Source organism: Pelobates fuscus, chromosome 5 (assembly GCF_036172605.1).
Source record: "Pelobates fuscus isolate aPelFus1 chromosome 5, aPelFus1.pri, whole genome shotgun sequence".
NCBI classification, from domain to species: Eukaryota; Metazoa; Chordata; class Amphibia; order Anura; family Pelobatidae; genus Pelobates; species Pelobates fuscus.
This window is the reverse complement of record NC_086321.1, coordinates 193092207-193117977: the sequence shown is the minus strand read 5'-3', so window position 1 is coordinate 193117977 and position 25771 is coordinate 193092207. Positions and strand designations below refer to the sequence as shown.

General features: G+C 43.0%; 1 protein-coding gene across 1 annotated transcript in view; it reads left to right on the top strand.

Moving 5' to 3' along the window:
• RNF212B (ring finger protein 212B) overlaps positions 1–25771 on the top strand; it is a 75941-nt gene that overhangs the window by 15375 nt on the left and 34795 nt on the right. Inside the window, exons 5-8 of the mRNA XM_063457152.1 lie at positions 914–960; positions 11265–11307; positions 11420–11477; positions 24901–24958. Of these exons, the coding sequence (XP_063313222.1) occupies positions 914–960; positions 11265–11307; positions 11420–11477; positions 24901–24958 (206 nt within the window). The remainder of the gene's footprint in view (positions 1–913; positions 961–11264; positions 11308–11419; positions 11478–24900; positions 24959–25771) is intronic.

Below are 25771 nucleotides of genomic sequence, written 5' to 3'. Positions count from 1 at the left end.
TAAACTATAGTCAAATTGGGTAAGACAGGATACCTTCCCAGCTGTTTCATTGATTAAGGTAATTAATAACAGTGCTGGTTGCTCTTGCTATGTGAGTAGAGCTGAGTTACCAGGTTGCTACAGTAGCTCCTGGTGGCCAGGAGAAGGGATAAATGCAGTCACATGTTCTGGTCTATATCCAAAGTCAGGAACCATGCAGAAGCGGTCACCCAGTCATACATATAGGGCTCATTTCCAGTATTATTTTAAAAAATCAGTCATAAGCTGTTGTTATTGATAACAGATTCTAGATATTTGTTGCCCAAAAAATACTAACTAGTTTCTAAACTCCAGGCCATTATGTTTTGTCTTCATTTTATTGTTCTCCTAGTGAATTGAGCTACTGCAGTAAACGGTACTATTTCTAATTCATTTCCATAACAACTACACCTGTACATTGTAAAACTTCACCTGTATAATTGTCTTCCACCTGTGATCATCTGAGTACCTAAACCAAAGGATAGTCAGACAGTAATACACAGAACACCAAATTTTGTCCAGATGGGCAAAATATTATAAAAATTACCAGATTCTGACTGGATTGGCAATTCTTATATTTAAGTCAAAGCACAGTTTGGTCAGTTATATGTAATGTCTGGTTTAAAATCAGTTATTGTCACATGCAAATTCTATATAAAAATAGGATTCACCTATATAAAACACTGAACGTAAATCTGATCTTACCTGGAGACGAGCACATCCAACAAATAAATTCAATTTCTGTTTAGCAAGTGAACTTATTGAAATCTGGACGATTTGCCCACTGGCAACAAATACAATAACAAATCAACCAGGTGGATATACTCTGAGATTTGCTACAGTGAATTAAGTTTTTTTTGACAATTGTTGATTTATTGAGTTTATATCATGTCAGATCCTGCACACCTCGACCTGTGGCAATCACTTCTCCCTCTCAAATTGGTAAGCAGAGTTTGTTAGACTGCCACTATAAAAAAAATAAAACATTTCAGACACTATGTTTTCCTGGCATAGATATCTTTGTTTTATGTTTAAATGAAATTTACACACACTCGATGTCATGTAACTAGAAAGAGTGCAGAGGTAGACTACAAGAAGGAATTGATGATTTTAGTTCTAAAAAAAAACTTCAGCTAGTTTCATTAGAAACAAATGTTAGCTCACTGTGGAAATGACAACTGTAGACATATATATATATATATATATATACATATTTCAATTACGATTAGAGATCAGAAGAAGTTCGATATTGGGCTACTATGATGTTGTGGTGGGCATAACACAATATGGCCATGTGGTGTAACTGAATCCCCATATTAGTTTGCTAAGATAGATGATTTTAAGTAGCCTTGTAAATTTTTATAACTGTAACTATTTTTTGTGTGTTAACTGATCCTTAATCTGTATTTTGTATAGAAAGAAGAGGTCAACCATTTTATATTGTTATTATTCAGGACCACTTTACAACTATAGAAAGGGGATATTTAGAGGTGCACATGAGCTTACAATCTTACACTTGCAGGTGACGTGGTTTGACTTGAGTTCCCGGGTGCTAAAATGTTACTGTAGCGGAATAGACACGTGCCAAACACTTTTATTCCCTTTATTGGCTGTCCGTAGCCCCCCGTTATAAACTTCCACCTTTCGTGTGTTTTCCCTCTGTTATTTCGGGTGGCTCCTCTTCGGGAGACTTCATACGAACAGAATTCCTTTGTCTCCCTAACGAGGACCACACCTGTACCCCATTAGAACGTTGACACCTACCACTCAAGTGCGAAACCGCAAGGGAAACCGTTAATAAGTGCTTCCCCTGGGTGGCCGCCATTTCATATAACCGAACACGTGGCAGAGAGTATGGTGGCCATCTTGTCTCCCGAACGTGGGCATCGGTACTTGGTCATTGAGTGCCTGTAACTCTTTTCGGCTAGGCACTCGCACGAATCCTGGTAAACCTTAGACCGCTGCCCGTTCCAGTTCCCGACCACCTACACGAACGACGTTCGGGAGATATGAACTACCGAAAAGGGTGTCAGGGTTTTTACCTGAAGTTGGAGTTTGTAGCGCAGATATGTTTGCTCACCCTTGCAGATAGATACAGTCCAAGGTGATCAGGAAAGAAGCCACCTGGACTGTGAATCTGTGCATGGGGGCTGTGAAGGAGGCTCTTTAGAACAACAGTATTCCTCATCGGTTTTACTATCTGTTCAAGAAAGTCCTTGTAGTCAAAGTTCCCAGTCTGGAGTTCCTTTTCAGTGTGGGGTTCCTTAGTACCAACTTCTGGTACAGCTGGAGAGCAGTCAAGGTCTTCTATAATCTGGGTGCAGGCGATAAGTACTTCTTGTACCTCGGCAGGAGCGGAGTTCGCAGCTAGCGATGCCATTTTGATCATTTGTAAATCCTTTATGCAGACTTTAGTACCATTAGAGGCAATTTGCAGGTAGGTCTTCTTTGGGCTGGCAGGAAGTAGTGATGGTATCAGTAGGAGTAGATACAAACGACAGGAGATGGAGAATTTCTCAGGGAGGACAAGCATGGGCAGGCATAACGGCAGCTTCGAAATTTTACAGGTTGGCAGGCAGAGCTCATAGGACGAAGAATGGTAGTAGCCAGTTGGAGAGTTGGAGGTCTAGGTAGACGAACAGGGCAATGAGAGATTAAATGTCCCCTTTGTCCACAATAAAAAAGGAGGCCATAGCTTCTCCTTCGGTCTCTTTCTTCATGCGTCACTCTGAATTGGACGAGTCCTATTTTCATAGGTTCCTCAGGGTCGAGAGGAATATTGGTTACCTCTGGAGTCTTCCTAGGAACCGGATCATAATGAGGCAACAAGGACGTGTGTTGTTGGTACTTAGGATCCTCTGGGGCGTGGAGCAGGCCATGGCACAGTGGTTTTGCTGGAGGTCTTGCATTGCGAGTCCATAGTCATAAAGGATTCCCAACTGTCAAGGACAGAACTCTTAGACTGCAACATCTGTTGTGCCCATGTTTTGATCTTTCCAGGAGGCAGGTTGATAGCCCCTCGGACCATTATAAAGTCGGTAGCATAAGTCCGAGGCTTCAAGGCAAATACCAATTCGCAGTCCACCTTAAAATACTTAAAGGATGTACAGCTACCGTTAAATTTCTCAGGCATAATGACGAATGGCTCAGGATAAGCAGGTTCCGGGACTGAGCATACTGCGCCTTTAAGAATCATGACTTCTCGCTGCAACTCTGAAACAGTCTGGGCCAGGCTGGACCCTTGCTGGGTAAACTGCTTGCACATTTCTGCGGACTCCATGATGATCAAGTCTTTTGTCAGGGTTCTTACCTGAGGTTGGAGTTTGTAGCGCAGATATGTTTGCTCAGTGCTCACCCTTGCAGATAGACACAGTCCAAGGTGAACAGGTAAGAAACCACCTGGACTGTGAATCTGTGCATGGGGGCTGTGCAGGAAAGGTTATTCCAATGCAGTACCGACAAGGACACAAACCGCAGTATAGTCAAGGGATAGCCGAAGTCAAAGGATGCCAGAGGTCAGGATAAACGAAGACAGAAGCCAGAGTCAATTAGGAGTATAAGCTCAAGAGACTAGAACACAGGAACTGAACACATAGAAAATATAGAAACATAGAATGTGACGGCAGATTAGAACCATTCGGCCCATCTAGTCTGCCCAATTTTATAAATACTTTCATTAGTCCCTGGCCTTATCTTATAGTTAGGATAGCCTTATGCCTATCCCACGCATGCTTAAACTCCTTTACTGTGTTAACCTCTACCACTTCAGCTGGAAGGCTATTCCATGCATCCACTACCCTCTCAGTAAAGTAATACTTCCTGATATTATTTTTAAACCTTTGTCCCTCTAATTTAAGACTATGTCCTCTTGTTGTGGTAGTTTTTCTTCTTTTAAATATAGTCTCCTCCTTTACTGTGTTGATTCCCTTTATGTATTTAAATGTTTCTATCATATCCCCCCTGTCTCGTCTTTCCTCTAAGCTATACATGTTCAGATCCTTTAACCTTTCCTGGTAAGTTTTATCCTGCAATCCATGAACCAGTTTAGTAGCCCTTCTTTGAACTCTCTCTAAGGTATCAATATCCTTCAGAAGATATGGTCTCCAGTACTGTGTACAGTACTCCAAGTGAGGTCTCACCAGTGTTCTGTACAATGGCATGAGCACTTCCCTCTTTCTACTGCTAATGCCTCTCCCTATACAACCAAGCATTCTGGTAGCATTTCCTGATGTTCTATTACATTGTCTGCCTACCTTTAAGTCATCAGAAATTATCACCCCTAAATCCCTTTCCTCAGATGTTGAGGTTAGGACTCTATCAAATATTCTGTACTCTGCCCTTGGGTTTTTACGTCCAAGATGCATTATCTTGCACTTATCCACATTAAATGTCAGTTGCCACAACTCTGACCATTTTTCTAGTTTACCTAAATCATTTGCCATTTAGCTTATCCCTCCTGGAACATCAACCCTGTTACATATCTTAGTATCATCCGCAAAAAGACACACCTTACCATCAAGACCTTCTGCAATATCACTAATAAAAATATTAAAGAGAATGGGTCCAAGTACAGATCCCTGAGGTACCCCACTGGTGACAAGCCCAAGCTTTGAATATACTCCATTGACTACAACCCTCTGTTGCCTGTCACTCAGCCACTGCCTCACCCATTCAACAATATTGGAATCCAAACTCAAAGATTGCAGTTTATTGATAAGCCTTCTATGTGCAACAGTGTCAAAAGCCTTACTGAAATCTAGGTAAGCAATGTCTACTGCACCACCCTGATCTATAATTTTAGTTACCCAATCAAAAAAATCAATAAGATTAGTTTGGCATGATCTCCCTGAAGTAAACCCATGTTGTCTCTGATCTTGAAATCCATGTGTTTTTAGATGTTCAACAATCCTATCCTTTAACATGGTTTCCATCACTTTCCCCACTACTGAAGTAAGACTTACTGGCCTATAGTTGCCCGACTCCTCCCTATTACCTTTCTTGTGAATGGGCACAACATTCGCTAACTTCCAATCTTCTGGGACTACTCCTGTTAACAATGATTGGTTAAATAAATCTGTTAATGGTTTTGCTAGTACACCACTAAGCTCTTTTAATAGCTTTGGGTGTATTCCATCAGGTCCCATTGACTTATTTGTCTTTACTTTTGACAATTGAAATAGAACCTCTTCCTCTGTAAACTCACGTGTAATAAATGACTAATTTATCCTTTTTCTTAACTGAGGTCCCTCTCCTTCATTTTCATCTGTAAATACCGAACAAAAATATTCATTGAGGCAGTCAGCTAGACCTTTATCCTCATCTACATACCTTCCTTCTTTTGTTTTTAATCTAACTAATCCTTGTTTTACTTTTCTTTTCTCATTTATGTATCTAAGAAAAGTTTTGTCACCCTTTTTTACTGACTGTGCTATTTTCTCTTCTGTGTGTGATTTGGAAGCTCTTCTAACTTGCTTAGCCTCTTTCTGCCTAATCTTATAGGCAGGGCCGGATTAAGAGCCCAGTGGGCCTGGTGCTGACAATTATGATGGGGACTAATTACAGAATCTTATCGACGAAAAACACTAAAACAGTCATACCTCCCAAGCGTCATGTATCTGATGGAGTTGGTGTTGGAGGGAAACTCAAAGGATGCAGCTATAAGAAAACACATACTCTATGCTAATCTCTTTATCTAATTTATGCTTTCATCTTTCAAGTAAATCCATACCAACAGCAGTGTCCAGTGAAGCAGGAAGCCAATGGGCGGGGTAAAAGAGTAGGCCACTGATGCGAATCACATGACCAGAACTGCCAGAAGGGGCGAACATGCCCAAAGAATTGGAAAGCCAGCCTGGCATCAGTGTCCCTGGCATCAGTGTCCCTATGCATCACAGTGTCACCCAGTCCCCTAGTCTCCCAGTATCTGTGTCCCCATTTCTGCCAGTGTCCCCATGTCTCAGTGTGTCCCGTGTCACTAGGATACATGGGGACACAGAGACACGGGGACACTTACAGACATGGGGACACTGAGAGACATGGAGACATGGGGACACAGACATTTGGGACACTGGTAGAAATGGGGTCACAGACACATGGGGACGCAGACACTGTGAGACATGGGGGCACAGAGATATGGGGACACAGACACTGGGAGACATGGGGACACTGAGACACTAGGGACACTGGCTGGGAGACATAGGGACACTGGGAGGCATGGGGACACAGACACTGGCTGGGAGACATGTGGACACAGACATATGGGGACACTGGGAGCCATGGGGACACTGGCTGGGAGGCATGGGGATACTGGGAGCCATGGGGACACTGGATGGGAGGCATGGGGACACTGGGAGACATGTGTCCCAATGTGTCTACCTATGTCTCACAGCATTCCCATGTGTCTGTGTCCCCATGTCTCACAGTGTCACCTAGTGTCTCAGTGTCCCCATGTGTCTCAGTGTCCCCACGTCTCCCAGTGTCCCCTAGCAGGCCCGGACTGGCCATCGGGCAAACTGGGCAAATGCCCGGTGGGCCGCGATGGCCATGGGCCAAGGCCGGTAGGAAAGATCAAAAGATCTCCCCTGCCGGACCATGCAGGGCAGCACCAGCCCAAAGATGGAGTTCCCATCATGGGCCGCAGGGGAGATCGGTCAGTGAGCCGGTCACCCTCCGCACACGCCGAGAAGCTGCCTTCTCTTCCTCTCGCGAGCTCCGAGATTATCAGAGCGTTGCCATGGTAACCCGCGGCAACGCTCTGAAAATACGGTGCTCGCGAGAGGGAGAGAGACATGGTCTGTACCCTGCGGGGTACAGACTGAAATTACCTGCCGCTGGACCGCCAGGGATTGGTGTGCGGCGTGGCCCCTCACTGGACTACCAGGTACCTGCATGTTTCATCTCCCCCCTGCAAAGTTATAATAGAGTAAATGTTGTTGTTGTTGTTTTTTTTAATTAAATTATTAATTTAAGCCCATATCCAACCACAAAGTTATAAAAGGAATTAAATGGGATTTTTTTCTAAATAAAAAAATAATTTAAGACCATATCTATATACACCCCCCTCCCATATACACACACTGCACACACTGCACCCCATGCACTAACACACCGCACCCCTGCACTAACACACAAACACACACTACACCCCCTGCACTAACACACTAAACCCCATGCATACTGCTCCCTTGCACTAACACACAGACACACTGCGCCCCATGCACTAACACATAGACACACTGCACCCCCTGCACTAACACACAAACGCACTGCACCCCCTGCACTAACACACAAACGCACTGCACCCCCTGCACTAACACACAGACACACTGCACCCCCTGCACTAACACACAGACACACTGCACCCCCTGCACTAACACATAGACACACTGCACCCCCTGCACTAACACACAAACACACTGCACCAACACACAGACACACTGCACCCCCTGCACTAACACACAAACACACTGCACCCCCTGCATTAACACACAGACACACTGCACCCCCTGCACTAACACACAAACACACTGCACCCCCTGCACTAACACACTAAACCCCATGCATACTGCTCCCCTGCACTAACACACAGACACACTGCACCCCCTGCACTAACACACAGACACACTGCACCCCCTGCACTAACACACAAACACACTGCACCCCCTGCACCAACACACAGACACACTGCACCCCCTGCAACAACACACAAACACACTGCACCCCCTGCATCAACACACAGACACACTGCACCCCCTGCACTAACAAACAAGCATACTTACACACAAAAAACACTACACACACTATACCCCTATATACACACTACACTTCATGCACTTACAAACAAACACACTGCAGAGATGCTATACCTTTCTATAAATACTACACACACACTATATCCCTGTATGCACATTACACCCCCTGCACTCACACAAACACACTACACACACTCTATACCCCTTATATACACACTATACCCAGAGCACTCACATACGCACAGTAAACACACTCTATACCGTCTAAACATACACTACACTCCCTGCACTCACATACTTTATACCCCTATAAACACACATATTACACCCCCTGCATGCACACACACTGATTTATATCCCCTATAAATACACATTCTACACCCCCTGTACACACTATACCACCTATGCATACATTGACACACCTATACACATGTGCTCTACAGCCCCTATATGTATACACACACTAGAGCCCCTAGATACACTCACAAACACACTGTACAGCCTTACATGCACACACTACATCCCCTAGGCCCACATACTCCACAGGCCCTCTAAACACACACAAACACACACGCACATACACACATACTTTACAACCCAGAAACACACACAAACTACAGAATCTAACCACACATAGTACGCCACAAACAGACCCCTTTACACATACACTACAATACAAATTATTTTGTGGGGGGTGCGTGTTAATGGTGGTGACATTACACGTGCCCTTTCTGACCCCGCCCCTACTAGTGGGCTGCTCTGCCTTGAATTCCCGGACTGAATTTTTGTCCCAGTCCGGCCCTGTCCCCTAGTGTCTCAGTGTCCCCTAGTGTCTCAGTGTCCCCATGTCTCACTGATGCCTTTCCCCTCATCCCTCACTTCCCTGAGCTGTAGTCTGTCTGTGCAGGCTGGGAGCTGCTGTCTGAACTCTCTAACTGTGCTGTGTAGCTGCTCACCTGTGTATCAGTGAGTAGAGAGAGGCAGGGAGGGATATGCTGTAACTTCCTATCCCTGCCTCTCTCTATACACAGTGACACCTACTGGCCGGTGCTGGTATTGCAGAGTAATCTCCGTTTATACTGAGAAACATATTTGCATTTGTATTGCCGGTATAATGCTGCAATACGAGCACGGCCAGGCAGCCTCAAATACAGGCTGTGCCCTAAAATACCAGTCAGGAGGAAAACCTAAGAGTAGTGTGTAAAAAAAGTAAAAAATTTTTTTTTTTTTTTTTTTTTTAAATGGGCCTATTCCATGGGCCTGGGCCTGGAGCTGCAGCTCCATCAGCCCCTATGTTAATCCGGCCCTGCTCATAGGTCATTCTGTCTTCCTCACTCTGGGTTTTCTTATAATTACTAAATGCTAACTTTTTATTTTTTACTATTTTGGCCACATCTGCAGAGTACCACAGTGGTTTCTTGAATTTTTTGCTTTTACTGACAAGCCTAATGCAATTTTCTGTTGCCTTCCGTAGTGCAACTTTTAAATAATCCCATTTCTCTTGGACTCCATTTAAATTGCTCCAGTCTGATAATGACTCCTTTACACATATTCTAATTTTAGAAAAGTCTGTTTTTCTAAAGTCTAAAACTTTTGTCTTTGTGTGGTGTGACTCAGTCACTGTTCTTATATTAAACCACACTGACTGATGATCACTGGATCCTAAACTTTCACCTACAGTAATATCTGATACCAAATCTCCATACACCAAATTTCCATACACCAGGATCAAAGACTTAATAACGTTTCCAGGGCGAGGCAGTGCTTATATACCCAGCTGATGACTGATCTGTCTCAGGTGAAGCACAGACATTGACCATAGAAGAAGTCCGGCCCCCCATGCTGCAGACATAGCCAGGTAGAACAGGGCTAGAACTACTCCAAAGATTAGGAACTGCTGTGGCTGAAAGGCAGCATTGCAGGCCCAGGATAGTAAAGGACCCAGGTTCAAATCTCTGTTGGGCACCTCTGGGGAGGCTACTCCTGGCCATCTGTATGGCACGGTAGGAACCGTGACACTGGGGTAGCATTTGTATCCTGAAATAAAGAGATTCCCTTGTATGGTATTCGCACAAGAGCCTCACAAATGGAGAATGGTCTGGAACTGTTTTGGGCTAGCGCCTCGTGCCTGGCTGGTCAAAACCAAGCTATTTCAGTTCTGCCAAACTAAATCTGAGTGATTCTTGGATATGTTGGACAGATCGGGGCTATCAGGGAATGTTTTTTGTGGGGTTCTGGTGTATGGTTGAAGTATTTTTGGGTTACATGCTTTTTTGTTTTTTTTTCTGTACCTGAGATAATTAAATTAAAGGAGTTTTCTCAGGCAATTATCTCTCAGGCACAGAGGATCTTGAGATTGAAAACCCTGCATTCTTGTATGTGGAACCCCTTGCATGGGACTAGGCATAAAAGCTGTGTATGAAAAAAACCTCTTAGTAGGTCAAAACGTTGATGCCTTTTTGTTTCATTAAATCTCCCTGCGGCTTTAACACTCCGAGTGCCTGGGAATTTCTTTGTTGCCTTAACATGTTGGGATTGCTGGTCCTGCTCCGGAGCACCGGTGGCTGCTGGGATTGAGTGCGGTTTCTATAATCACCTTGCAATAAAAGCTGTGTATGTGACAATAAAGTTCAGTTGTACCCTCAGAGCTGTGTGTCGTCCAGTTGCTGGGGAGGGGGTGGGAGATTCTTGCATTACTCTAGTTGTTCCTGACTGTTCCCTTGGATTGTTTTACTTGTTCCTGACTGTACTTTGGTATAACCAGCGGAGGAGAGTCCCTGCCAGGACTAGGGCTCCGCTACAGTTACCACTGCTCTAACAAGCCTATAAATATTTAGACTTAAGGAAAGGAGATTTTAGAAATGGTTCTGTACAATAAGAACATTAAAGATCTAGAATTATCTGCCTAAGGAGGTTGTTTTATCAATTTCCATACATATTGTTAAGCGAAATCTGGATGTTTTTTTAAGAGTATTCAGGAGTGTAATAGTTAATATGTTAATAAATCCTTGTTAATCCAAGGGGAACTCTGACTGCCTTTTTGGAGTCCAGCTATTTTTTTTACCATGAATATTTTTTGATGCCTTTATTAGCATGTAACTATGTAATCAGACTATGCTAATCAAACTAAGGTTTAGCAGAAGAAGCCCAAAAATGCAGCAGGTAGCTGGATACAATAACCAAAGCTGAAATACAGATAGAGATTAAGTAGATATGTGGTCAGGATAGCCAAAGGTCCGGTCAGGTAGCACAGGTTCATAAATGATAAAATAGGCAGAGGGTCAAATACCAGGTAATTAACGTCACAGGTTTGGAATACTGTGTGGTTACCTGACAGACTAGGACCAAACAAAATTATAAACAAAAACTATTTTTTTTTACTAATGAAAAAAGAACCAGTGACGCCATATATTTATTATAGTTCCCATTTAAATACTTATTTCATATTGTCTATACATTTTCTTATTCATGACTGATTGTGTTTCTTTCTTCTAGTCACTCCTCGACATAGTTCTCAACAGAGTAGCCAAGTTGTAAGGTAAGGGGGGATCGTTGATACCACTGTTTATTACACAACACTAACAAAATTAATGATCAGTGAAATATTTTGGTAAAACAAGGCTTTTTTTTTATCTTTGGCTTTCTTCCAGTCGTTCATCACCCATGGATTCAATATCTCACATAGAATCTCGCTCTGGAGGATTTAGTGTAAGTGTTTTGGTTACTAGAGTCACAATATACACACATAAATATATTCAACTTAACCTTGTTAAATATTTGTGGAGTAAATCATTTATTTTCTACAGCCATTGTCATTCTCACAATTTGAGAATAAGAGTTCCACTTTAAGATGCTTTCAGTATGTCTGATGATGAATAGTGTTATTTTCATAGAATTCACAATAGATGTTTTTGGTAAAATAGAATATTATGCATGGTAAGACCTCTGTAAAGACCCATTATATATCTTTTTCCCTTAACTTTATGTGGACCCTGTATCCATTTTAAAGTTAACTTTTTACCTGGCCCTCCGCACCCCCGATGCAATCTCATTAATGAGGTGTGTCTTAGACATTTGTCACGTCACTCCGTTTCTATACTCCCTTGCACCACCAGCTAGGGAAACATCATAGCAACCACAGCACACACACTGTTGTTGCTATGGGTGGACAGCAGAGAGACCTCCTGAATTTCTAAATAGTTTTTTCTCCAAATCTACACATTTGCTAACAAAACCGCATAAATAAAAAGTAGCATGACAGTGTCACTTTAATGTTATCTATTGCACTGACTGTGTTTGACAAATAATTCTCCATGTTTCCCAGCCCTTGTAGTCTTTGACAAAGTTGTTATGTGTGAGTTTGGTTTGTAAATGTACATTATTGTTTTGTGGATTATTGTTTACAACTTTTTTGTGTCCTGAAATAAGCAGTAAATGGCTAATTGGATGGATTAAAAATATTGCAGCTTGTAAAAAGAGTCCTGAATTTGTATCTGATAACAATTCTGAGTTCGGTAGGTTATGCACAAAATCTTAAGTAGGAAAATGGTTTAAGGCAGCTGTTGCACTCATCCACCTACCCTCAATCCCTTAATCTCATCTAGTGATTATTCATTATTTAGTGATACTCAGGATGTGTAACGTGAAAGCAGTAATATTTTGTTATGGAATCAGAATCAATACCAAAATGATTAAGCAATTCTGATAATAATTAACACATTTAATAAATTAAATTAATGAGTTTGCTCACATTATTTGTGAGTTTATAAATAATTACAAGATGTCCAACCAGCAGTGTGACCTTCATTCTCTCAGACAAAGTCCAATTCTGAACATCCAATTCTAAATTATATGGAGAGATAACAGTATGAAGCGAATCATCATTTGGTATTTCGCCATATGTTGTGGTCGTGACTTAAATATGAATATTAATATTTTAATATATAATAATTAAGCAATACGGAACAACATTAATATTTTTAGAGTTCATGGTATTATGGTCGAATATGTGGATAGAAAATACACAAAACGTTGTAATATTAAATGTATATTTAATATAACTATAATAAATAAACAGAAGCTAGCAGAATGTCAATTTACTACAATAATTATACAATACAAAACTACAACATATTACTTACAAAAGGTTGCTAAATGTTATACAAAAGGCTATTACAATTGCTAAATGTTACAATGTATTCATATTACTTACAAGGCCCCAGCCCTTTGGCTGGGGTTAAGTCAGAGCTGGTACTACATCTTAGGTTCAGTCAGGTACAGGCAAAGAGACAGAGTTTCTCCTACATCTGGTTTTTATTCAGTGTATTCCTAAATAGGCTGGCCTGTGATGTCACTGCCAGAAGCACATGTCTTCCTACACACTGCCCTTAGTGGTGCCTCCAAAGCATTTATTTAGATTTAGAGTAAAGGTAGAATCAGTCAAGTACTTTAGGTTAGTGGGCCTGATGGCTTCTGCCCTAGGGGTAGACTAGCTTGCTAGCATAGAAGAAAATAAATCTTAATCTCGTTTAAGTCTTTTTAGCAGCAAAGTTGATCAGTTGATTTTTGTTAAATTGATTTTACAGAGGTGCTGCTGTTGCTGCCGTGCTGTTTCATTCTGAGTGCTGATAGAGAAAGTTAATCGTCTGTCAGTCTCAGCTAAGTGTTTGACTGGGTTTTAATTTATTTATTTTTTTAAAGTAAATCTATACTCCAGTCCACACAGAGTTAGTTTAATCTGTGCTAGTAAAACAACTACTAGCACAGAGTCACAGTGACTGACCGACTGTGAGTTTTTTTTTGTGTCACTCACTCACTGACTGTGTTTGCATGCTTTGCAGGCAGTCAGTGTAAAAGTGAAGTAATATTTTTTTATTCAGTTAATAGAATTATCTTCAGTTTTAATTAAAACATTTTATTAAGTTGATAGAATTATCTTCAGTTTAAAATATATATATTTGTTGTAGTACAGTCTCTTTGTGCTTTGTTAGAACAGAACACATTAGTCAAACAGTCTATTTTTTGTTTTAAATTTTTCACACTTTTAGTGTCATTTTTTCTTGTGCTCACATCAGCACCAGCAGTGAAGTTAACTGTTCTGACTGCTGTTGTGAAGAAATTCCTTTTTTCATTAACTGATTTTTATTAGTTCAGTTAGTGTGTTTGTTTAACAGCAATCAGTGAAGCTAACTGGTTGCTGTTTTTATTTGGTTTATTTTAGTTCCTGATAGATTGACTGTGTGACTGTCCTAACCTAAGCTTCAAGGTAGCTGTAGTAAATCTTTTATTATTTTATTTTTCGAATATTAGTACATTTTTTCATACTCTGTTTGCACTGCAGTAGTCGAGCAGGGAGCACTTGAAAAACACACTTCAGATAACATTCTGCAGGCAGTAAGGAGTATGGTGTCTCTTTGGGTTGGAGTGGAGGCAGGCACCAATGTAGAAGTGGGGTTTGTGGTTACTGATGGAGCTACAAATATGGTGAAAGCTCTGCGTGATGGTAACCTTGTTGGTGTGCGCTGTGCAGCGCACATTATCCACCTAGTAGTAAAGTCAGCAATCCCAGAAGGTAATAACAGAGTTTCCAGTGTGATTGAAAGGTGCAGGAGGATTGCTGGGCACTTCCACCGCAGTGTGAAGGCTAGCCAACTGTTGAGGCAGGAACAAGAGAAGACAGGTCTTCCCACACACTGCCTACGACAAGATGTCAGTACATGGTGGAACTCTACTGTGGAGATGCTGGAGAGGATTTTAGAGCAGCAGAGGGCTATCCATAGTCTGGCATCAGACCAGTACATCGGTATTAGTTCTCCACTAGGTAGAGACGATTGGACAGTGATCGCTCAGCTAGTGGCAGTCCTGAAACCATTCAGGGATGCCACTGAAAATGTAAGCTTGAACACTGCCAATCTGGGACAGGTAATCCCTGTTTTCACCCATCTAGGGAGCAAGATGGGTGTCTTCCTTGAACGCCAAGAGGTTGTTCAAGGTGATCCTTTACATCCTGATGTAGTAACTCTGGTCAGGAGGCTGAAAGATCAGCTTAAAGTTCGCCTACGTGAGCGAATGGATAATTCTCCTGAACTGATGCTAGCTTGCCTGTGTGATCCAAGGATTAAGGGAAAGCTTGCACTCAGATCCAATAACTTAACAAATTGGAGGGATAAACTGATCCAGAGGGTGTGTGACTGGCAGCAAAAGAAGGGAATGCTGTCTGAGGGAGTAGTTCAGCAGGAGGCTGAGATGTCGGCTACTTCTAGCAGAAGCAGTGGCACTACCACCACCACCACACAACTGAGTGGAGCAGCTGCATTTTGTGAAGAGTTGCTTGAGGATATAGTTGGACCCACTGAGAGTGCTGGCAGCAGACAGGAGAGTACTGCCTCAGAAATGGTCAGAGCGTGCCTCTCTGAACCTCCTTTGCCCCATAATGTCGACCCTCTTAGCTATTGGGATGAGAAGAAGAGTGTGTGGCCTGCACTCTCATTGGTTGCGCAGGAGCTGCTATCACATCCACCAACCACTGTCCCAAGTGAGCGTGTGTTTTCGGTAACCGGTAATATACTGAATCCACAGCGCTCACAAATGTCACCTAATCTCATGGAGCAGATTGCCTTTCTTAAGTTCAATCTGCCTAAATTGGGGTACCCTGCTCTACACTTTGACTGTAATTGAGCTTAGGGTTTCTCAACTTTCTTTCTAATTATATAAAGTTGGTGGCGACAAAATATTTCTTTTATTTCTCATTCCTCCTTATTCTTCCATTCTCTCTCTCTCTCTCTCCCCCCCCCACAATACCTTAAAATCTCCCTTAAAGTGGTACTGGTTTCTCCCCTCTGGCTGTGTCTGACAGCGGTGTGGCAACGCCTGCTACCTCCGCCAGCGCAGTCAGTTAAAGCTAGGGCATTGTGTTTGAGCTCTGGAGGTCCGCTCCCCACGCCAAGGACTGAAGGAGTTTGGATGCTCTGCCCTGGGGATGAAACAGGTGAGTGGGTCGTCAATTGACCACTCACTCCTCTTTACCATTTTATTTCTTTATATTTTGCTGTTGGTGGTGACAAAACATCTTTTTTTCTCATTCCTTCTTATTCTTCCTTTCTCTCCCCCCACCCCAATACCTTAAAATCTCCCTTAAAGTGGTACTGGTTTCTCCCCTCTGGCTGTGTCTGACAGCGGTGTGGCAACACCTGCTACCTCCGCCAGCGCAGTCAGTTAACGCTAGGGCATTGTGTTTGAGCTCTGGAGGTCCGCTCCCCACGCCAAGGACCGAAGTAGTTTGGATGCTCTGCCCTGCGGATGGATACCAGTGCCCTTTTTTTGTATGCCGTTCGTGAATTTAGCCCTATTTATTCCCTTTTATTTTACCGAATAAACTGCTGAACGGCCAGACCACACGCAATGGGAGTGTGCAGCCTGTTAACCTCCCAGAAGCTGTGGTTAACCGCAACTAATTGACCTAATTGACGAATGGCTGGGTGGTCGCCGTTCGGTACAGTTCGGCTATTTGGACTCACTCACTGCTATACTGAGCCAATTGCACGAACGGCCCCGTTCATACATTCGAATAAGACAATAATTTTTATGCCTGAAATTGACCGACCGCACAGCCCAAATCTATGGAATTGTTTTGGGCAGGAAAATTTGCTTGCGGTCGGTCACAAAGGACTTCCGACTAATTTTTTATCTACTGGAGGGATTTGTATTATTTTTGAGAGTGTTTATATTTAAAGGATGCTGATTAGTAATATGTTACTTTTAGGAAGATTGGATGTATATTTTTAAAGTTACAGTAACTGTGTAAAAAGTTATTTTTCCTGCCAGTGATAATTACTTTAACCCATTGTGTTCAGTAATTATATCACAGGCAGAGGGGAGGGTTTGTGTGTAATTGCTGGGAGTGTTTTACTATAATTTACGTGTTTTATTGGTCGTCTTACAAAACCCTGTGGGCGGTACTATGGGTAGAAAATGGGCATAAAAGCTGAGTGTTTCATTAAAACTTCAGTTCTACATCACCCTCAATTTGGAGACCTGTCTCTTATTTGGGGGAATCTGCTACAAGGAATTACTATGCTCGTCATACTCTCTTGCTATACTACTAAGCTAATTTAAGAGCTTGTTCCTGCTTTGCTAAGTAGGAAGAGAGGTTCGGTCTGCGGTGGTTGTGGTGTCTGCTGAAGTGCTTGGAGCCCTCAGGAAGCGCTAGGAGCATCCTTCAAGTGAGGTACCCAGTCGGGGTGCCAGGCGATCCGTTACAGTAATGCTTTCCTATGGACTGACTTAATGCACGCGCGGCTCTTGCCCACATGCGCATTCAGCACTGACGTCGGAAGAGAGATATTTCCTCCCAGCGCAGAGGGAGCCCGGCGCTGGAAAAAGGTAAGTGATTAACCCCTTAAGCCCGGCGGGGGGGGGGGGGGGGCGGGGGGGAACCTAAAGATCCTGTAGTGCCAGTTTGTTTTCCTGGCACTTTGGCACTTTAGTGGTCCTTTAACTCCATGGCGATTCGACTGTGTTCATGGGATCAGAGTGCTGTTCGGATATATTGAGCGCTCAGATCCAAGCTATCTGGGCATATGTTGCATATGGGGTCCAGTTGTGTGAAATTTGAGTTATGTATTTTAATGTGTTTTTTTACAGTTAAAAATGTGAAATATTTTCTGTACTGGAGATGATTAAAGTAACACTATAGTCACCCAGACCACTTCAGCTCCCTCAGGTTTGAACTCTTCAGATGTAAACATAGCAGTTTCAGAGATGTTTACATTAGGGGTTAATCCAGCCTCTAGTGCAGGCATAGGCAACCTTTGGCACTGCAGATGTTTTGGACTACACCTCCCATGATGCTTTTCCAGCATTACGGGTTTAAGAGCATTATGGGTCATGTAGTCCAAAACATCGGGAGTGCCGAAGGTTGCCTATCCCTCTCTAGTGGCTGTCTTCCGGGCAGCCGCTAGAGGCGCATCTGCGATGCTGGATGTGAATTTCGCATCCATCGCGCAGAGCATCCATAGGAAAGCATTGAGAAATGCTTTCGTATGGGCTCCTCAAATGTGCATTCCGCTACACTCAGGAGCTGACGTCGGACGGGGAGGAGAGGGGTTTAAACCCCTTCAGCGCCACGGGAGGTGGACCCTGAGGGTGTGGGCGCCCATAGACATAGTATACATAGACGCCGCATTTACTTCTGAGTGGCGAGAAATGCGGGCGCCATCTTGGGACAGGCGATGTTGACAGCAGAGGTAAGAGGAATGATAGGACTCAGTTAGTGTAGAGCAGGGATAATAGGAATGGTAGGACTCAGTTAGTGTAGAGCAGGGATAATAATAGGAATGGTAGTACTCAGTCAGTGCAGGGATAATGAGAATGGTAGTGCTCAGTCAGTGCAGGGATAATGAGAATGACAAATGGACTTTCCAAGTGTTCTTCAATACCTTGAGTAGAGCGGTGCCCGTTCCAAGATGGCGGCCCCGCGGCTCCTCAGCGCCAAAAGGCAGTAGCGGTCAATGCGGTATCTATGTATTCTATGTCTATGTGGGCCCCCATGAGGGCACTATAGTGTCAGGAAAACCGCTTTGTTTTCCTGACACTATAGTGATCCTTTAAGTTTTCTACGGCTACTTAACCCAATTATCTCCACGATAGAGGGGAGGGATTTTACTGTTTCTGTGGGAGTGATTAACATTGTGAATAAAGGTCCATGTGGGAGTATCCCTTGCTGGAGGACCTGCATAAAAGGCTGAGCTGGGGCCACCATTAAAGAGACCGTTTTTACCCCTTCATGAAGTCTGGGCTCATGTTTGGGGGATTGGGAGCTATAATTCACAGGTATAAAACATAATTTAATATGAATAATATATTAAAGAATGGTAGTAAATAAGATTTATTTTTTTTATTTCTGCATGACATTTTAACTGTGAATGTCATAATACGGTTTGCTTTTACTGCAATAAAACACATATATGTATTCAGCGATGTCTCACGTGTATAACAGTACCCCCTATGTACAGGTTTTATGGTGTTTTGGGAAGTTACAGAGTCAAATATAGCATGTTAAATTTTTCACACTTAAATTCGCAAGATTGGTTATGTTGCCTTTGTGACCGTATGGTAGCCCAGGAATGAAAATTATGGCATAACATTTGCAATAGTAGACAAACCAAGGTATTGCAAATGGGGTATGTCCGGTCTTTTTTAGTAGCCACTTGGTCACAAACACTGGCCAAAGTTATTATTAATATTTGATTGTGTGTGAAAAATGCAAAAAACTCATCTGAATGCCAATTTTGTCCAGTGTTTGTGACTAAGTGGCTACTAAGAAAGACTGGACATGCCCCTTTTGAAATACCTTGGGTTGTCTACTATTGCAAATGATATGCCATCATGGGGGTAATTCTCATTCCTAGGCTACCATACGGTCGCCATACGGTCTCAAAGGCAACGTAACCAATCTGGCTAATTTCAATGTGAAAAAACTGAAACGCAAGCCTTATATTTGACTCAGTAACTTTTGAAAACACCATTGTAGCAAACTCACCCCTTTAAGGGAGTTTGCCATGAGCTTTTGGAGGGGCCTGCTTGCCCGCCTCCTGCCCTGTGACTACGGCCCCTGGGATGTATTGCCCTTTAAGAACATATTTGGGCATAATAGATTTTTATTGTGCGGCTACTGGCCCTTTAAGCACAGTGAATGGACTTTTATTGGACTGTGTATGCCCCTTTAAGAACCATCTGGGGACATATTGTGACTTTTGGGAACAATGCCCCTTTAAGACTTTGTCCCCAGACTGTTAAAATCCTTTGTTCATTGCTATTTTCCACTTGGTTCAGTAAATGGGGCTTACTGAACCAGGTACCACACAGGCGGACCACCCAGAAGTGGAAGTGTGCCATCAATTTACCTCCCAGGCTGGGAGCCTGCTGTAGGGCCGCCGTTCGCACAAACGAACACGTGGCGGCGGCCATCTTTGTTCATTCAATGCGGTCAGCGGTGTGTGTAGCCAAATCCATGGAACTGAAATCGGCTACACAGTTCCGCGAACACCGCTGAGCATTACCTTCTTCCACAATGATTTTGCAGCCGCATAGACTAAGTCCCATTCATTTTTTCAGTGTGAAATTGACCGACCGCACAGCCCAAATCTATGTAACTGTTTTGGGCAGGAAAATGTGCTTGCGGTCGGTCATAAAGGGACCTCCAGCTAACTTTTTAACCCCTGGATGAAATTGGCTGAATTTTGACTATGTTTATAATTAAAGTGTGTTGAATAAAAATATGTCGTTTTTTTGAATATTGAATGTATAGTTTTAAAGTTATAGTACATGTGTAAAAACTTTATTTCTCTGCCAGTGATAGAGATTTATCCTATTATACCTCTTGACTGCATTATTGCCTCTACTGTTCTTACGTTGTCCTCGCCTCTCCTTAGTATTATTATGACAGCTCAGGCACAGGCTCCCAGCAACAAACCTCAGGGTAAATTGTACATACCACTTAAGGAGAGAAAATAAATATTGAGGGTATTTCATGACAATGTAACAGCAGGACATCCCGGTATCAGCAAAATTATATCTGCTGTCACCAGAACGTTTTGGTGGCCTTCTCTTAAAAAGGATATAAGAGAGTATATTACAGCATGCACTGTTTGTGCTGTTTCCAAAGTTCCACATAGACAGCAATGTGGTTTGCTACAACCACTTCCTGTACCTCACGTTCCATGGTCCCATCTAGCTATGGAATTTATTGTCGAACTTGCAGTTTCTAAAGGTATTAACACCATACTAATGGTCATTGACCGGTTCTCTACGATGGCGCATTTTATTCCACTTAAAAAGCTGCCTACCGCCAAAGAACTTGTACACATATTCGTAAAGAAGATATTCAGGTTACATAGTATTCCACTGAATATTGTGTCTGACAGGGGTTCTCAATTTATATCTAGGTTTTGGAGATCTTTCAGCAAACAATTGGGTATACTGTGCCTTGCAGAAGTATTCACCCCCCTTGACTTTTTACCTATTTTACATTACAGCCTTAAAGGACCACTATAGGCACCCACACCACTTCAGCTCAATGAAGTGGTCTGGGTGCCAGGTCCATCTAGGGTTAACCCTGCAGTTGTTTACATTAGGGTTAATCCAGCCTCTAGTTGCTGTCTCATTGACAGCCGCTAGAGGCACTTCCGCGCTTCTTACTGTGATTTTCATGGACTGATTGAATGCGTGCGTGGCTCTTGCTGTGCAAGCGCATTCAGCGGAAGAGGGAGGAGAGTCCCAGTGCCGAGGGACCCCAGCGCTGGAGAAAGGTGCGTGTTTAATCCCGTAACCACTCTTGAGCCCGGCGTGAGGGGGACCTTGAGGGTGGGGGGTGGGCTCAAAGACCCTGTAGTGCCAGGAAAACAAGTTTGTATTCCTGGCACTATAGTGGTCCTTTAAGTTCAAAGTTTTATTAATCTGAATTTTATGTGATGGATCAGAACACAATAGTCTAAGTTGGTGAAATGAAATGAGAAAAATATATACATAAAACTATTTTTTAGAAATAGAAAACAGAAAATTGGCATGTGCGTTTGTATTTACCCCCTTTGTTATGAAGCCCATAAAAAGCTTGGGTGCAACCAATTACCTTCAGAAGTCACATAATTAGTGAAAGGATGTCCACCTGTGTGCAATCTAAGGGCCTGGCACTTCAGGTCTATTAGCCCCTATGTTAATCTGGCCCCGCCTGTGGGCATCATGTTGTGGCTTTAAAGGGATAATATAGTGCCAGGAATAGATAGCTGTATTCCTGGCACTATAGCTCCCTCTGCCCACGTCCCCCATGGTGGTAAATAAAGGGTTAAAAAAAAACAACATGATTTACTTACTTGATCCCAGCGCCCATGTCCCTCGCCCATGCCTCCTCTGACGTTACTGACGAGGGGACGGTAAAGCGCATGCACGGCAAGTGCCACACGCCCATTAGGCCCTTTCCATAGGAAAGCATTGAATCAATGCTTTCCAATGGAAGAATAGCTAACACTGGATGTCCTCGTGCAGAGCGTGAGGACGTCCAGCATCAGTTACCGGACCCAAAGTCCGTTAACAACCAGGAGGCACCTCCAGTGACTGTCTAGTAGACAGCCACTGGAGGCGGACTTAGTGCTGCAATGTAAATTGCAATGTTTTACATTGCAGCACTAAGTGCAATATTGACACTGCACCCAGACCACTTCAATGAGCTTAAGTTGTCTAGGTGCCTATAGTGTCCTTTCAAATTAAATAATGTGGGTTGGACTGATCACTGTCCACCGTGCCTCCACCCAAAAGCGACAGGTTGAAGCTATTCATTTTACAGCTGGCGGTGCTACTAATTAAATAAAAAATATTGTGATCAGTAAGCATGCCTGTATATTTGTAGTAAGAATACATGACTTTATATCAAAGGGTTGTTGAGATCAGGGCCAGATTAAGAGCCCAGTGGGCCTGGTGCTGACAATTATGATGGAGCCTTATTACAGAATCCTATCGACCAAAAACACTAAAACAGTCATACCTCCCAAGCATCATGCATCTGATGGAGTTGGTGTTCAAGGGAAACTCAAAGGATGCAGCTATAAGAAAACACATACTCTATGCTAATCTCTCTCTAATTTATGCTTTCATCTTTCAAGTAAATCCATACCCCCTAACAGCAGTGTCCAATGAAGCAGGAAGTCAATGGGCGGGGTAAAACGGTGGGCCAATGATGTGAATCACATGACCAGAACTGTCAAAAGGGGTGAACTTTCCCTAAAAAGGGGGCATGTCTGTCCAAAGAATTGGAAGGCAAGCCTGGCGTCAGTGTTCCTATGTATCACAGTGTCAGTGTCCCCATGTCGCCCAGTCCCCTAGTCTCCCAGTGTCCCCATTTCTCCCAGTGTCCCCATGTCTCTGTATGTTCAGTGTCACTAGGATACACTGAGAGACATGGGGACACTGAGAGACCCAGAGACACATGGGGGGACTTGTGGATACAGACATGGGGAAAATGGGAGACATGGGGACACTGGGAGAAATGGGACAAAGACACTAGGGACACAGAAACATGGGGACACAGACACTGGGAGACATGGGGACACAGACATTTGGAGTCACTGGGAGACTAGGGGACACTGGGAGACATGGGGGCACTGTGTCTCTGTGTCCCAATGTGTATCCCAATGTCCCTATGTCTCATAGTGTGCCCAGGTCTCCCAGTGTCCCCTAGTGCCTCAGTGTCCCCATGTCTCCCTGCTGCCTTTCCTCCCCATCCGTCACTTACCTGAGCTTTAGGCTGTCTCTGCTGTCTGGACTCTCTATGCTGTGTAGCTTCTCCCCCACGGCTCAGTGAGTAGAGAGCGGCAGAGAGGGATATGCTGTAACTTCCTATCCCTGCCTCTCTCCTCATACAGTGACCCCTATTGGTTGGTGCTGGTATTGCAGAGTAATCTCCATTTATAAAATATCTGCATTTGTATTCCCGGTATAACTGCAATACCGGCAGCGGGCAGGCAGCCTCAAATACCAGCTGTCCCAGTAAAATACCAGTCAGGTGGCAAACCTAAGAATAGTGTTGGGGAAAAAAAAGTGTAAAAAATATATATATATATATATTTTAGGGAGAGGTATTAGCAGTAGAAAGAGAAGTGCTCATGCGATTGTACAGAACACTGGTGAGACCTCACTTGGAGTATTGTACGCAGTACTGGAGACCGTATCTTCAGAAGGATATTGATACCTTAGAGAGAGTTCAGAGAAGGGCTACTAAACTGGTTCATGGATTGCAGGATAAAACTTACCAGGAAAGGTTAAAGGATCTTAAAGGACCACTCTAGGCACCCAGACCACTTCAGCTTCATGAGGTGGTCTGGGTGCCAGGTCCCTCTAGGATTAACCCCTTTTTTTTTTTTTATAAACATAGCAGTTTCAGAGAAACTGCTATGTTTATACTGAGGGTTAATCCAGCCTCCAAAACCTCTAGTGGCTGTCTCATTGACAGCCGCTAGAGGCGCTTGCGTGCTTTTCACTGTGAAAATCACAGTGAGAAGAGGCCAGCGTACATAGGAAAGCATTGTAAATGCTTTCCTATGCGACCGGCTGAATGCGTGCGCGGCTCCTGCCGCGCATGCGCATTCACCCGATGACGTCATGAGGAAGGAGGAGGAAAGTTCCCCGCCCGGCACTGGAGAAAGGTAAGTGTTTAACCCCTTCCTCTCTCCAGAGCCCAGCGGGAGGGGGCACCCTCAGGGCACTATAGTGCCAGGAAAACGAGTATGTTTTCCTGGCACTATAGTGGTCCTTTACATGTATAGCTTGGAGGAAAGACGAGACAGAGGGGATATGATAGAAACATTTAAATACATAAAGGGAATCAACACAGTAAAGGAGGAGACTATATTTAAAAGAAGAAAAACTACCACAACAAGATGACATAGTCTTAAATTAGAGGGACAAAGGTTTAAAAATAATATCAGGAAGTATTACTTTACTGAGAGGGTAGTGGATGCATGGAATAGCCTTCCAGCTGAAGTGGTAGAGGTTAACACAGTAAAGGAGTTTAAGCATGTGTGGGATAGGCATAAGGCTATCCTAACTATAAGATAAGGCCAGAGACTAATGAAAGTATTTATAAAATTGGGCAGACTAGATGGGCCGAATGGTTCTTATCTGCCGTCACATTCTATGTTTCTATATATATATTTTTTTTAGATAGGCCTATTCCATGGGCCTGGGCCTGGAGCTGCAGCTCCATCAGCCCCTATGTTAATCCGGTCCTGGTTGAGATTATTTGTAGTGTTCTTTCATAACAGCAGTAGTGTTAAATGGAACATAAAATATTTCCCGAGGACATCTAACTAAATAAATATTATACACAATGGAAAATTTGTAAATATTCATTTGACTGCAATGCAAACACACCATCTACTAGGTGAGCATTATGGGGGTTGTAGTGCACTGTTCCTGGAGTGCAAGAGATTGCTTGTTCTCATTTATTACTTGCATTGATTTGATCTTAAACTCAGCAAAATTAGTAATCTATATACCTACTCAGCACAATTAGTAATCTATATACTCAGCACAATTAGTAATCTATATACTTTTAAATTTTCTTTCACCTGCTTGTTTACAGCAATCCGCATCATCATATGGGATACTGGATAGGAGCACTCCTTTAACCTCAAATCAAGGTAAGAATGCTTAGTATATCACTGTTTTAATTTGGTAAGGTTCTTTAATTATTTCGGAGCAGAGCTGTACATTGTAAATCCCATCTGGGACATGATATGTGCTTGCTCCCCTGTGATATCCTATACTTTTTTTTTTTAATTCTTTATTTTTAATATGCAGGTAGGTACAACAGTGCCTGTATCACCACAACAGCGTCAGCAGGCTCGTTTTTCATGGTCATAACATAACAGTATTGTGGCATGTTGGGTTTGCATATAGTTTTTAAATAAAAGAGGTAACGATTCGAGAAATAAGCGTTTGAGTATTAAGTATCATGCTTAGTTAGTACATTACTAAAGGCTTAACAGTTGAACTTAGAATACGCTGGAACAGTAAGTGACCCTGAGTGTTAGCTAATCATATCAGTCTAGATGTAGAAACGTAGGTGCACTTTCGTATTGGGTAGTCAAGCTGAACATACTATGTCTGAGTAGGCTGGCATTGTGTGTGAATGGTGCAGAACCTGCTATGTACTTGCTAACGATAGTAGGATGTTTTTGCCTAGTTGTGTGTCAACCGCTGTAGGTAAATTGTGTATGTCTAAGCCGTAGTCGCGGCAGCTGATTACTGTGAATATTAGCTGGACAAGCATATAGGCTAGCAGTTCTAGTGTACTATCTTACAGGCTCGCTTATGGTTCTTACTTATTGTGGCTAAAAAGAGGACATAGCTGGCATGGTATGCAATCTAGACATAGACATTCAGGATAACGATTTAGTAGGACACTGGTGTCCGAGTCCCATGTTAGCAGAGAAAATACTAAGGATAAGGTG